Source organism: Elaeis guineensis, chromosome 8 (assembly GCF_000442705.2).
Source record: "Elaeis guineensis isolate ETL-2024a chromosome 8, EG11, whole genome shotgun sequence".
Taxonomy (NCBI): Eukaryota; Viridiplantae; Streptophyta; class Magnoliopsida; order Arecales; family Arecaceae; genus Elaeis; species Elaeis guineensis.
The window spans coordinates 19,804,580-19,820,528 of record NC_026000.2 but is presented as its reverse complement, the minus strand read 5'-3'; the positions used below and the strand labels follow the sequence as shown (position 1 = coordinate 19,820,528).

The following is a 15,949-nucleotide window of genomic DNA, read 5'->3' as shown; positions in this document are numbered from 1 at the left end:
TCTACACTTTGACAGCATATCGATAATCTACCAACATGATACAGCTGATATCAGTAAGTAATCGAACTGAGTATCATATATCTCTTGTATTTAATAATTATATCGGCTAAAGACCGACATAACTCACCGCAGATCAACGACAAATTGAAATGAGCGTCATATTTTAAGAACAGCTCTGGGCAAATTAGGTCAATCAAATATTAGATTGATGAAGCAGATCGGTAAACGATCGATATGACCTAAAAGAATATTTATGATGGATAATAATCTATTGCCATGTGTCCAGATGATGAGATCGAATAACATATACCAACATCATGTACTTTAAACTAAAATATACTATTAAACTTTTATAAAATAGGACATTGGCTAACTGTTTATTTTGCCGCCTCTACCTATAGCCTGCAACCTGAACTGCCAAAGATGCTTGGAGAACATGTTTCTAAAATTGTTGGGGGAGGATATCGATGTACATTGGAATTTTGAAAATAATATAATGAAAATACCTAATGTCTTTGAAACACGCACATCGTGGAGCCTTGAAGCCTTAATCCTTTCATAAACCTTTCTTCTTTTTTTTTGGTAAGAAATAAAGCTTTCTTTTTGAAGACCAAAAAAAAAAAACAAAACATGAAAGGCCAGTCGCAACTCCAAGGAAAGGTTGGCCCGAAATATAGGCTTTCACCAGGGAAAGTCTGTCGACCGAGATACCCAGTACTTCTACCTGTAAAAAGCCTCAGAGTATATGGTGCATGGGTTCTTTTGGGAGCATCTAGAGTTTGGCAACCATTAAGCTAATATCATAATTTTTTTTATCACCTGGCATCAAGCGTATCATACCACACCCATAACCAACCAATATTCAATACAAGATAGCGGCATGGTAATGCTATGAATACCAAAATCGTTATTTTGAACCATGACCAACGATAGGATCTAGAAAGCAGTCATATATTAGCAGCTGCTCCAAAGGAATTTTTTAAGTCAAGTTATATCAGCGGATTAAAAGCCGACTGACTTCTCAAAAGCCAACATATCCTGATGTCTTCCCTGATACAAAATGGTGGGGAACAAAATTTCCACCAACATAGCATATGGAGATCACATATTTTTTTTAAAAAAAGTATTACAAGATTCTGATGTCAAATGTGACAGCAGACCTATGAAAAAAAGAATCACAGAGCATACATTAACCAAGCAGGCTCATCAAAGTTCTGCTTAAATTCTCATACAAGCTCCAAGGGGCATGACTCAACAAGAAACATAAGCAGAATAATAGACAAATGCAAATTGTATTCAGCAATCCCAGAATCTTCTATAAATGGTGGAGTCTCTCTCTTCATCCATACAAGGAAAGAGTGGAGAAAAGAAGAGAATAGTCCAAAAATCACCTTGTGCACCCTGCTAACTCCAAAAGACTTGTCTTACACACATTTATCATACATCAAGCAAAGGAGACCTATGCATCTGTCACCACGCCTTCAGCAGATTCCTTCATCATCATCATCATTCATGAAAAAAGAAAGCAAACAAAATCTGAAACCTCAATAACAGCATCTTGTTCCACCAGCACTGACCAAAGATCTATCTCACCATCACTTTATGAAAATGCATGGTCAGATATTGAACTAACAGGTGTAAATCAGCCAGACCATTTTCCTGTCATTTAAGTTAAATCTTACATTCCATGCAGTGAAATCTCCTACAGCACTTCAATGCATTTCAAAGTTTTCAAACCAAAGGGACAGTAACTAAATTGGCTTTAAAGCAGAATACATGCATCATTCACATCACTCATCCAATTTGTAAGCTTGGAAGAAGACCTGCATCCACTCAACAAGAGGGAACTGCCACTGCAGCTAAACCATTTCCATCTGTTATTCTAGCTGCATCCATAAATTGCTGAAAGTCAACATAACAGATTTATTCATTATTAAAACAAAAAGGACATGCAATAAGTGTAAGTTGATCAAAATCTAGAATCCAGTTTTCAGGACCCTAAAAAAACCTATGAACTATTTCTTAATAAAATTGATCAGGGACCAGAAATAGGATAAAGATGAACACAAGTCTGACTCGAAGAATCTTAAAAGCAATAAAGGAAAACCATATATCAGACTCTCTAAACAAAAATGGGCTAATATTGCATTGTAACGAGTCATCCTGTCTCAATAAAGCAAAACAATATCTGTATTGCACAACCGGAAATAGCACAAAGATAATACAGGAACAGGTCTGATGGAGGAGCTTAGGAAGTAACATGCAAGAATACATCAAAAATGGACATAGGATCATTATTCAGTTGTAAGTTCAATTTGATGATGAAGGTGCCAACGTGTGGCACTGGCATGCAGATGCTTCTGCTTTACAGGGCAATGGCACAACAGTATCCCACCTGCACGCCAGTGCTTGCCGGTCTAACAAGCATTGACATGGTATGGCATGGCACGTATCATGCCAGTGTCAAGCCAGAATATAGCACTTAAAACATTGCTTGATTAACAATTGAAAAGTGAAAACTCCACTTCATATCAACTCCTATATGGAGTGGTACAATAAGCATGATATACCAGCAGTAGTTTTGAAGTTAAGAGAAACTAGCAATGATATGTGAGAGGGGTTTTCATATCAACTCCTATACAGAGTGGTACAATAATCATGACACTAGCATTAGTTTTAAAGTTAGGAGAATCTAGCAATGATATGTCAGGCTCCTTGAAGAAACTAATAGAGAGGAAGAATTAATTATTCATATTGTACTTCATAATGGCTATGGACAGCAGATTTCCATGAAGAAATTATGCAATAATCATGATACCCACTACTAAACATTAGAACATGCAGAACTTGTCAAATCTACAGCATTGCAAGAAACTTGCCAGTGAATATATGCTGTATTAAGAAAATGAAAGTTCTAAATTTCAAAAAGATTCTTTGTCATTATTTCTCAAATAAGCAAAATTTTTTCAACCTTTTGCTACAAGTATATACAAACCTGAAACACCAAGTAAATATTCGGTCTCTTACACACCCATGATTTTTTTCCCTTTGACTTCTTTCATGATTTTTAAGACAAGGCCCACCAAGGAGAGAGGATGAACAATGAGTTTCCACTCTCTTGAAAAGAATGGCCCATCTATTATCCCAAAGAACTGATTTCCCCATCCCCAACAACAACCCCCCCCCAAGTGGTGCCAATATTGGCATCCTATCTCAATTGCTCTCTCTCTCTCTCTCTCTCTCTGTTTATAAAAAAAACATAAAAAATAAAAAAAGAGAGACTCACCACTTTACTTCCTATTGCCACCTATGATCCTAATTCTCACAGTATTACTTCCCAACGACCCTCTACCCCCATCCATTTCAATGGATATCTTGCCTTTTTCTATTTATTATTCCATTCAAATCTCTTTAATAGTATCTTTATTTAGTACGTCAAGGAAAAAACAAAAGCCCTTTTGTATACACTCTTTATACACACACCCCTTGCTTTTTTTTCCTCTTTACCATTCAATTCTCTTTAACAGATCCTAAATTAGTAAATTACCACCTCTTGAACATGGGAAAACATAAATATTTGTACCATTTATGCACACACAGAGACAGACCCATGTGCACACACCACACACAAACTCTCTTGATTCTCTCTGTCCCTCTCTGGGAACAAGAAAGTCAAATCTCAGGTGAGTGTGCTTAAGAATTTACATCAATAATCTAGATATATCAAGTACCAATGAGATCACATAACAAAGGTTGCAACTATTTACAGCTTTTGTCATGAGACCTGTTCACAGGCCGGGCCAGGCTCTACCTAAAGGGTAACTCAAGTTAGTTAGGCCAAGGCCCAGCTCGCCACTGCCTTTGGACCTACTATGCAAGCCCAAGCCCCACCCCCACTCAGGCTTCAGGCCAAGCCTCAGGCTTCCTCACCCTTTTTTCGCCAAATTTTAAAAAATACAAAAAATAATTAACAATGCTTTAAAAAAAAATGCTAAAAGTGCTTTAAAAATACTTATAAATTAGGTTTAGAATTCCGATTTTCTAGATTCAATCAATCACGTTTGGAGAACTTCAACAAAATAGAGATAGAGCAGGGAAGAAATCCAAGAGTATCTATCTAGAAGTAGTTGTAAGATCACATATGAAAGTTGGATGCATCCAGGAACAACCATCAGAAAGGGTCCTATGAACTTAAAAACATATTAAAAGAAAGCAAGATGATAAAAGAAGTCCTGAGGACCAAAATCAATAGAAAGATCAACAGAAATCAACAAAAGATATGCCAAGACCCCGACAAGCCAAACAATTGGACCAGGACTCAATACTCAACATGCTACAATAGGCTTTCAAACTTAGGATATGATGTCAACTCGAGAAAACATAACAATTATAACAAATACAAAGCCACAGTTCAAGAAAAGCTCTAAAAGTGGTTTCAAAGCTTGATGACCGAAGTTGGAAAAGAAAGGAAAGGTACCAACTTAGGAGTAAAAAGGCTAAAAGACAACTAACATAAGCATGAAAACCAAAAAAACAGGAAGTTGGCATTTAGATAACAACACAAAGACCAAAACTAGTAGAAAGCATTAGGAGTTCCGGAGGCTCGAGACAAATAGGAATACCACGTGCACATGAGGAGCATCCTAGAAGGTAGCTCAGATAGATAGATAGATAGATAGATAGATAGATAGATAGAGAGAGAGAGAGAGAGAGAACCATTCAAGCATAGAAGTGGAAGAGACAAAAGAGGACTAAGGGCCAACACCCCACCACCTTCTCCACACTTCCAAAGCCTTCCTCCGGTGGTGGTAATTGTGGATGCCGGCAGCAATGGGAGAAGAAAAAGAGGGGAGAGGAGGAGGAGAGGAGATCTGAGCAGAGATGGGAAAAACTAAGTGAGGAACCAAAACCAATATCTCCATGAGGGTAGCAAACTGCCCTAGGATTAAAAAACTTTAGATTAAAAAAAATTAAGCCGGGTTTTAATCCCCAAGCTCGAGTCCAGGCCGTTTAGTAGACAGGCTTATCTTTCAAGCCTGGCATAGCCCACTGAGCCTAAAATCTTGTCCCATGCCCACCCAAAGGCTTTGGGCTTGAGCGGGCCATACAGCACAAGTCTATTCATCATTTAGCTGTCAACAAAAATGCTTGTGTTCAAAGATGAGATTTGGGGTTGTGTAGTATTCACTTATAAAAGTTCTTAACTTCAATCTGTTTCATATTCCAAAGTGCATAGTGCATTCTCAATACTAGGTGCTAGAATTATAATACAGTGCCTACAAGGATAAAAAACAAAATAGACCAGAATGTTAAGCCAAAGCAGCACTCTATTACCCTATTACAGCATAAAGATGTTTTTAAGTTACAGACAACCATATTTTAACAACAGACAAATTTCCACACCCCACATTGCATCCCAAGAGCCAAGAACATCACATATAGCATCCCACATTGCATGTTTCTCAAAACATGTCTTGACCATGCATGTCATAGCCTCCAATCATCAGGACTACTTCCATATTTCAAAAGCAGGTTCTTATACAAATATTTTAACCTCACTTGTCACCAAGAAACTCATTCATTAACTATTCCCAAGATATAGCTGTTCTACAACTTCAGTTAATGAATTGGGATGGGTTTATTATCATAACGATCAGCCATGATAACTGCACACAGCCTGACAAAAACTGAAAGCTTTACTATTTGATGATATCAGAATGGTTTCAAACATAAATTGAGTAGATTTCAGAAAGGGAAAGATTGACTAATCAAAAAAGTGAAATTACTCAAGACAATGCCTATTCTTTGTCTACCAAATGGCGTGTAGCATGTAGAATAAGAGAGACAGCATCAGTTGAATGCACATACACCAGAACAAGTGATGTATATATTGGTTAACAAATAAAATTTATTAAAAAATTTAAAAAGTAATCTCACAAAATTTCAATCAAGGCATACATTTGAAGCTCCTCTTATCTTCTTCAGATGGAGGAGAGTAATTGAAGATGGCGGTATTCCAAAATGGTGATTCAGGACTACATGAACCAGTGAAGTCCTAGATCTGAATTTCTGTTGCAAGAAACCATTTATGGATCCAAGGAAACATGCTAGCAACCTGCAGGCTGTACATTTCGTTTGTTTTGTGAGAAAATTTTCCAAGCAGGGAAAGAATTAAAAAAATTAAAAAGAAGAGAAACAGAGAAGGGAGGGGAAAATAGGAGGAAAAGAAGATAAAGAAGAGCATATACCAATTGTCTCTTGTATCCCTTGATCGTGCCAAAAGGTTCAATATGTGATGATCAACTGACCAAAATACTATTGTACTGGCATCCATTAATTATCACATCTACATACAGCTCAGTATGTATATCCGGTCTTTAAACACCAGAAACGAAAATATATAATGTATTCAGACATTCAATGTTCAGTAAAATGAAACTTTAAGAGCTAGATTAGAATAAGACACAACACTTCATAAGGCACCACCAATGTGATCATAGTCCTATTTACACCTTTATGATGGGATTTAACCCTATGAGTTTGATACGTAAATATAAGAACAAACAAGGTAGAAACATGAGGATCCAATAAAAATAATACAACCAAGAAACAAAGAACCATGCAGTATTTCAAAAAGCAGCTGCAGCATGTGGAAAGTTGAGATACTGCTCTACAGTATGTGGATGCATATGCGGGCACCTCTGCAGTTGGCATTTCAAAAATAAATATAATGCATGTAATAAGATAAAAATAAACTGAAAAGTTATGTTGCGACAAAAAGATTATGTATTTATGCTATTCCACATATTTGATACCCTATTATATTATCCAAAAACAAATAAAAATACTTGTATCAACTATTCTCAAAATTTGAAATTTACAATTTCTCAAATGATAAATGACCTCAAAATGAGAAACAAGAATGCATCACTTATAATTTAGCTTCAAAACTACACTCGAAAGATTTCTCATAGAAGTTGACTTGTCATCTATCATCAGCACAATTTTGTGCATTCAGGCTGCATACGCAAGCTGCTTGAGCCTATGTAAGCACTTGATGGCTCACTGTGCAGCCCAGCCCAAATCTGGTAGCTGCATTCACATATGAGGTTGTATGCATAGCCGCATGAACTGCATTTTAAAATGCTGGAACCATGCTCCCTACCCTTTCCATTCAAGGCATCCCAGAATACATATTAACAAGTGCTATTGCCTACAGACCATAGAGGTCACATACCAAGGCTCATGAAAGCCAAAATGGGTCCATTCTGGCCCGTATTAGTCATGCTGCATGTTGGACTGACATGACCTAGCACGGACTAGAACACATGGTACAGAGGTGCTATCATGATACATTATCAGCACAATGTATGGTATACAGTACAAACCAGTATGTTATGGTACCTCAATCCATGGATATAGTTATATACATTACCCCAGCTCCCACCCTCAACCCCCAGCACAAGCAAAACAAAAATTATCACGAATCAAAGGAAGTTACAATTATGGATATTGTTAACATTGTTAGCAACCATGGTATTCCATACCGGTCCGAACCGGCCGGTACACCCCATACCGTACCGTACCGGTGGAGAACCGGTCCGGTTCGGACCAGATTTTCGAAAAATGGTCTAAACCAGTCGATTCGGTATGGTATCGGCCCAAACCGTCCGATATTGGACGGTTTGGGGCCGGTTCAGCCTGGTTTTCTTTTTTTTTTTCTCTTGTTTTTTTTGTGCTATTGGGTGGGATTTTTCTTTTTTGATTTTTTTATGTCCGGAATGGCACCCTATCAGTCGACAACCGGCACGAGTTTTGGTACTAAGTCCGCGAATCCTGTTAGCAACATTAAATATGTTGTGTGCTTGACGCATCAATCAAACAATGCATTTTAAGTGTACTTGAATCATTTAGCTCGGATCAAGATTATCATACATGATATAATCAAGATTAGAGAAATTGCTAATGGCGATCTAGGAATTGTGAAAGAAAATATTTAAAATACAAATCATTGAAACCATGACTTTTGTTGCTTCTCGAGCTTATAAATCCATCAAGCCAAAAATAAGTTCCCTATGGCCCAATCATTTTCATCAATCTGAGCAAGTGAATAATTCATCTATTATACTTATAAAGAAGACTTTTACATAAAGTTGCTGAAAATTAAATTTCCCTTGTAGGTATGAACTCCTAGCTGCTCCCACAATACAAGCTTGTGCAGAAATTACCCTTCATGTTGCGATGGATTGGATGAAAAAAAAAATTATATAATCTGGATTATCCACTTAATACTAGTGATTTTTTGCCAAAGTACTATAAATCAATAACATTACAGCTTGTTAAGAGCTGCTCCACCTGTAATCTCCTTGTTGGACAATCCTAAACCCAATGGAGTCCTTGGTTGCAAGTCCTCAAAAAATTTCACAGATAAATTGCCAAGGTAGTCACGTGGTCATACTTGATGTCCCATACTTCTCCATAACTTCAGTTTACAGAGTAATCTGTTGATCCACAAGTTTCTGACATCTGGCCCCTCTGCTTTCTGAATGTTTTACAGGTACCATGCCAATTTTAAACAGAAACTTTGATATTTAAAAGATGTCTACCCTTGTCTCTAGAGAGCAACGAATGAAATACACAATTCTTTCTGAGGATACAACCTATGTCAGTTGTTGCACCAAGTACAACAACAACAGAACAGGGTTTAAGAAACTTCGCCATACACTGCAAAGCCGGCAAGCCCAACTTCATGAAGTAAGCAACAATGGTGATGGTAACAGTAACACTCTTCAAGATGACTGAATTTGTCCTTGACCAATATATTATCTTTTTGATTGTTTGCAACTGAATATATTGTCTAAGTAAAGTTGCATGGAGCCTATACATCAGAAAAACAGTTTCAGTTCAATGTTGCTGCTCTAATTACCCTCATCTACATTAAATTCACCCACAGATATTGTGGCACAGGTCAATTAGCAACATTTAGAAACAGCTTCAAGTCTCTGCACTCTCTGCAAAAATAAAAACAAGAAAAAGGCATTTGTGATAACGAGACATACCTGTAGCCAATGACATGCAATTGAAGAAACCCATCAACGCAAAAAGGAATGTTGACTACAGTCAAAGCATATAAGCACGTATACATAAACATAATATTTGAGTATAAATTAAGCAACAAAATATTTAAACTTAACTTATTGATGAGAGAGCACTACAACTGGATGAAATTGATGGGCCTTTCCTGAGCAGTGGAAGATCTGCACCTTCATTTTTCCTTTCATTGATAAGTCTCATCATTTTTCTTGACAGGTTTTCCTCAACCAAAGCCTAAAACTTTAACATTCTAAGATCAAAATGGATTCTCACCTCTACGTCAATAAAGCTTCCTCTCAGACCATTTCTTCAATAGACAAGATTACAATTACAATGGTCATGTCAGCTCTCAGCCTCAAGTATACTTATATTAGCGTCCCGCTTATCTTTATTTGTTAGCACCTTCTCAGATAATAGTTGTCTCCTTTCATGTGCTCACCATCTTTTGATGCATTTATGTCCACATTTCATAGGTTAGGACATTTTTCCATGGTCCCATCAGCTTAAGCGCCACTCAGTGACCCCACCTGTCTCCATATTTCCATTCCATTATCAAAAAGGTTCTACTTCTATCATTTCATTTTAAACTTTCAATACATCCAACAGACTAACCGTAAATGTACTTATAGTTCCAGAGGATAGCAATCATAAAATTTTTATGATGCTTCCAGCTCATGTCAAACTTCTCAAAGTGAAGTTTGAATTAAAAATAGATATAAGGAAATGTTTTGCAGCCAAAATTCCAGAAATACACCAACAGTATGGCATATCCTCTTCTTTAAAATCTATAGGCACACAGTTAGCACTCTAATAACTATGTACATCATTTATAGTATGATAGTACATAGAATGACCAAACATTGGTAAGAAGACTTGCCACTATAAGACAAGACTATCAATGATTCTTGTGTGCTTGATGAAAAGCATCATAAATCTAAATATATGCCGCTAATAAAACATAAGAAAAAAAACCACAGAACAAGGATGAACCACATGTAAAAGTTTGTGCAATTAACAATTGCTGCTGGGACAAAAATAGAAGTTATTGGATTAAGCAACCTATAAGAAAAAGGTTCTCAAACAATTTAGAAAATTAACTAACCATCCCCAGAAAGGAATTTCATATATCATTGATATCCTGGTAAGTGGTATCAGAAATCTAGACAATTAGAAGATTTTCCATTGAAGAAAGCTCAGGTTGTATGCATAAAGAATGCACCAAGAATTGAGAATAAATTAATTTAATAAAGTACAATTACATCGTGCATAAAATTGCACGAAACGGTTACAAGATGCATTTGTGTCATCAAGCACGTCAGTCACAAAGCAAGATTACAAACAAGCTAAGCATTAAAAACACAGATGTCAGCGACAAAGAAAACTCACTTATCTAAAATGATAGCTACAACAGGTCCCTGCAAGCAACCTCTGCACATGTCCCATAGGCATGAAATTACCAGAAGTCTAAAACAAAAATACGAGTGATTGACATACTTGCCCACAAATCATTGATGGCCTTCCTAGCTAAGGAGAATTTGCTAACACCCCATCTCACTCAGGTGACAAACGCCGCCTCTTTGAATGCTGAACCTACCGTGACTTGCTTCTTTGCCTCGATGATCTTCCTCTATCCCAGTCATCATCCAGCTCAAATTCACGGTCTCTGTGCCTGTAGTGATCTCCATGATGGTCTCTGTCATCCCGATACCTATCCCTTTCCCTCTCCCTCTCCGTTCCCCCCTTCCTGTCTCTGTCCCTACCCCTTTCCCTCTCCCTGTCTTTCTCCCAATCATGATCCCTCTCCCTACCCAGTTCTCTTCCATCATGATGCCTCCTCTCCGACCGTTCCTGACCAGGACCCATGTCCTTCTCCCTGTCATGCCTTCTATCTGAAAATCCAGACCGATCCCGGTCAGGACCCCGATCCTTGCCATGGCTTCCTTCTCCATACCGCTGGTCTGAAGCAGCATCATCCCCATAACTTGACTGCTCTTCACCTCCCCATCCACCCATACTGGGATCCGGCCACATCCCAACACCACCAGCGGCCATCCCTCCCCTCCCGAAGAAGGCTGGGTTCACATGAGGAGCCACAACCGGAGGAAATGAAGGCATCAATCCCGGGAATGGAGCTGTTGTCGGGCCTGCAGGAAAACCTCCATATGCACCACCCATTCTCCCCATAGCCGCTGCTCCGTAACCAGTGGGATCAAAACCTTGACCAAGCATAGCACCAGGATGCAGCATCGGAGGTGGTGGAGCGACCATCCTGCCATTTCCCATGATTCCTCTGCCGCCCACAGGCCCCATCCTGTTTCTCATATTCCCCATTGGCCCTCGATTCCCCATTCCACCCCTCCCCCAATTACCACCACCACCACCCCTCCCATAATTCCCACCCATAGGGGCCCCTCCCCCTCCCCTCCCCTTCTGAGGCAATGCTGATGATTGGGCTGCCATATGCTGATTCTTGAGTTGAGCTTCTCCCATCCGACAAACAGTGTGCGGCGATGCAAATGCCACGACACAGGGCCGGCCATTGAAGACGTGCCCGTTCATCCCTTCCTTGCACGCTGCAGCAGCCACTGGATCATAGAAATCGACCTGGCAGAACCCCTTCGACTTCCCGCTCGCCTTCTCATCGTAGAACTTCACCTCCTTCAGGTGCCCGTACTTGCTCACCTCTGCCTCGAGATCAGCGTCCGTCGTCCACCAGTGAAGCTCCCCCACGAAGAGAGTAGTCCCCCCAGCTCCTTCTCCTCCACCATTAATGCTCCCTCCTCCCGCTGGCCGGCCTCCTCCCTGCCTCGCTTCACCTCCGAAGCCACTCCCTTGCCTTTGATAACCCTCGTTCCCATAGCCAGAGTTCCTCGATTGCTCCTGGATCTCGCCGGGTCGACCTGAAGACTGCCCGAACTCAAGCCTATTTCCACCGGGCGGCGGCGCCGCCCCCGCCGATTCTCCACCTCCCCGGAAAGCTTTCTCATGAAAGCCACCCGATCGATCCACCGGCCTCTCGATCTTCGGGTCGCCAGCAATCCCAGGTATCTGGACCTTCTCCGGCGCTTCCCCCGACGGCGGGGGCGGCGGCGCGGGGTTGCTCCTGCTCCCGTCCTCCCTCGGGTAACCCCCGCACTCGTCATTCTGGTGGACGGACTGGAGGAAGCCCCCACCGACGTTGACGTCGTTATAGAGGCCGTCGTAGTCCTCGTCCTCCCCGTAGAACTGCTCCTCGTCCTGGACGGCGGAGATGGCCTCGTTGCGGTGGAACCCGCCCCGTTCTCCGCCTCCGCCGATCTCCATCGCGGAAATCCTCGTCTTGGTCTTTTATTAGGGCTTCTGAAGAGGGAGGGACGAAACTCTAATCCCTTGGAAGGCTTCCTGAAGGCACGGAGGCGGAAGAGAGGGGGATAGGTTCTCTTTTCAATAATAATAATAATAGTAATAGTAACAGTTATAATTATCGTAACAAGGGTCTGACACCTTGCGACCTGTCTGGACCGTCGACTGGATGGACACCAAAGTAACGCAGTATTATTCCTTTCCACCGAGTTTTGCTGTTTTAGCCTTTCAAGGTGATCCGTTGTTGGGCGGCCAACAGCAAGATCATCGCCGGGAAAGGGTTTCTTTTTGACTTCTGAGCGTCTTCGACTTGAGTCAGCTGGGACCCATGGGATAAGGCTTTGGTACAAGTGGGTAAGATTAATATCTGGGTGGTCGATCTGCTCATGGAATTTTGCGATGGTGGGCTATCAATTTTGGCGCCAAATGATCTAGTATAGACTGGAGATCTTTCAAATCATATTACAAGAATGAACAATACAGTCTATCGTACACGGTTCTCAGGTGCGTTAGTCGCCGGAAAGCCAAGATATTATATCTGATTATTTAATAATAAAAAATTTATAAAATAAAATTTATTTATCAAAAATTATTCGATGAAGATCTTTCTATACTCAAGATAGTCGGAGAAAAAAAATAATTGAAAGAATCAAAATCTGATAGTTAAAAATTTTTTATCAAAAAAAAATTTATCTAGTTCCTCTGCTTATCCCTTTATATAGAATGAAGAGTATTGTTACTGTGTAACTTTCGCCTCTAAAATTTGAGACGTGGGGATCATGATATTTACTGGATGGTTATCTCATTAACCGTCATTAAAACCAAATAACGAATCATTTGTGGGCGATTATTGCATCCCACGATCGCGGATAGTTAATATTTACATCGAATAACTGTCGCTCGATCTCTAGTTTTTCGAGATCGAAATAGTCGGCAAAACATCGAGGAAGTTGTCAGTCAAACCTTGATAGTGTGTCGAACTTAGTCGGCCAAATCCCGATTTAATCTTATTTCGTCAGTCTAATCTAAGTCGGCTCAACTCGTCAAGTTGTACACTTAGTCGGTATGGAGACGAGGACAAATGTTAGTCAGGTAAGTGACAAGGATATATCCCAACACTTACTCTTCAACTCCTAAGTCCGATTCTTTAGCATGATCGGACGAGAGGAGTTAATTGATGTACAGATCTGAGTTGCTTTCTCCAATGAACTTTATTTATTATGGTCTTGAAATATGGCACCCAATTATTCTGTTGTTTCATGAAGCAGGCAGCCATTTTGTCGTTTCATAAGATATACGGTGGCCCTATCGTTTTGTAGGACTTACAGCAATTAATGTGGCGAATCTTCAAAGAAGCTTTCATAATGATTACGAAAAATCAGGTGGTAGAATAATGATTCTCGAGTGATATGAATTGGTCACATGTCAGACGATCATTTGCCCAGTCGGTCTTTATATGGATTCGGCTTATCTGACAAGAGCACAATGGTGGTGCATTGAAGAATCGAGAGAATAATCGATCGGGATTGCTGCCACATATCAGGATCTTCGAGGATGATGGGATTTTCTACATTAATCATGGCTATCGGGGGTACTTATAAATAGGGGTCTTTTCCTCCTCATGTTCTCTTTTAGTTTCAAGATTTCCATCTCCAATCTTGTCCTTGCTCTTTGCTTTAGCTGCGTCTAGTGTTCATCTTCTTTGGAGCATTCTAAGCTTCATCATCATCAGCTTCTTCATCGTCGTCAGTTCCTTCATCATCACCAACTTCTTCATCGTCGTAGGTGGAATCTTAAGGTTGAGTTTTTCTTCTCTTCTTTTCTTTTCCAATTTCCTAAGAGTTTTCTTAGGAATGACCTCATTTGGGAGAGAGTCTAGAGATGCAAACGTTGTGAGGGGTCGAGGTTCTCGGACTCCAACTATCTATAGAGAGATCGAGGATGTTCCTCAGGATGATCTCAAGGACGTTACCTCTTCTCGGTAGGGCCACTCGGATCCTCATGAGTTGGATAATCAGCCAGCTATCGAGAATCTTTCTGGACCTCTTTATGAGAGGTCAGAGTTGCCTGAAGCTGATGTGCAGCAGCTAAGAGATCATTACCACATCTTTAGTCGGTATCGGCTACTGTCACCCAACAAAGATCGTCGAGTTGTTCGCCCTTTAGACAATTACATTACCATCTATGAGGAGTTTCTTCATTCAGAACTCCGATTCCCTTTGCATTTTTTTTACCAATGTCTTCGAGTTGTACGATATCATTCCTACTCAACTCGTCTCCAATTCCATTAGGATTCTTTCTTCTTTTGTTGTTCTTTGCCACCTTTTCTATTTTGAGCCGAGGATCTTTATGTTTCGTGCTCTTTTTGTCTTGAAGAAATATCTTTGGAAAAGAGGATGATAGTTCTTCAATTTTTGGTATCGTCGTCAGTTCATTATCAGACTTCCTTCTTTGATTCATGAATAGAAGAATAAATTCTTTTATGTTGCCGTTGACCATCCATGGAATTTTAGTTGGATCTAGACTGCTCCTAACCTTTCATCGAACAAGAATAAGGTAGTCCTTGAAGAAGATTGGGAGCATTATGACTTACTGTTCAACATCCAAGTTTCCACCCAATGAGAGCTCTTTGAGAAGCAGTCATTGTATGACGCCATGATGAGTCCGGCCAACTACTTAGGTAGATTTCATTTCATGAATATTTTGAGTCTTTCTATCAATTTTCTTTTCATTTGTGGATTAACTTTCTTCATTGGCTTGTAGGTATGAGGATTTCAGCAGAATCGATTTGCCATGCCATCAAGAAGAGGTCGGATTCTAGGATTGGTGGACCTTCTCATAGTCCATCAAAGAAACTGCAAGAAGGATCCTCCTTTCAAATCCCAAGAAGCACATAGCTGCCGTCACCGTCCCGAATTCCTCCACTAGAACGGACTTCGCCTCCATCACCAGCACTAGTAGCATCCACTGAACAAGACAATGATGTTGTCATCGTCGGTGAGGCCCCAACGAGGCTTATTAGTGCAGTCCAGGCCCTGTCGGCACAAGGCGAGTCAGATGCCGGTCGAACAGCAGTGTGAGGAGATGCTGGCCGAGGGAAGGCTCAAATGCCTCCCATATTCACTACCAAGCTTGGCCCTTCGGATTCTTCTGAAGAGGCTTACATCACACTCGGAATGCATATCAAGACGACTGACATGATGCTCCGAGATTATCGACTCGTCAGAGAGTTGATGAAAATGATGATGCTTCCTGTCGACTGGGAGGAAAGGAAGGCCCGCCCAGTCGAAGAGATCATATCAGGCTCCTACACATCGTTGATGTCGATGAGTTTACTGTCTATCTTTCTAACATTTGATTATCATTTCTTCTGCAGAACTGTTGACTTAGCAAATTCTCTTTACAATTAGCACATGACATGATAATTTTGTTTGAAGGATTGACCACTTTTGGGTGGCTCAACCATCAACTAGAAGACAAGGCCCAGACCACCAATGCTCGGGCCGAAGTTGCT

General features: G+C 40.3%; 1 protein-coding gene across 4 annotated transcripts; it reads right to left on the bottom strand.

The window, feature by feature from the left end:
* Window positions 1-1,537: 1,537 nt before the first annotated feature.
* LOC105049964 (uncharacterized) lies at window positions 1,538-12,526 on the bottom strand. Of its 4 annotated transcripts, none has more exons than XM_073262086.1 (2): window positions 10,588-12,526; window positions 1,538-1,902 (listed from the first exon to the last, which is right to left on the bottom strand). In XM_073262086.1, the coding sequence occupies exon 1, from the start codon at window positions 12,394-12,396 to the stop codon at window positions 10,684-10,686; it is 1,713 nt and encodes a 570-aa protein (XP_073118187.1). In that variant the 5' UTR covers window positions 12,397-12,526; the 3' UTR covers window positions 1,538-1,902; window positions 10,588-10,683. The 4 variants fall into 4 exon arrangements, with proteins under 4 accessions (XP_073118187.1, XP_073118186.1, XP_073118185.1 ...); XM_073262085.1 differs by having other exon boundaries at window positions 1,538-1,882; XM_073262084.1 differs by having other exon boundaries at window positions 1,538-1,886; window positions 5,959-12,525.
* Window positions 12,527-15,949: the final 3,423 nt, after the last annotated feature.

Bases quoted from the DNA above. Each gene is read 5' to 3' on its own strand.
- LOC105049964 (XM_073262086.1), bottom strand. From the start codon at position 12,396: ATGGAGATCGGCGGAGGCGGAGAACGGGGCGGGTTCCACCGCAACGAG.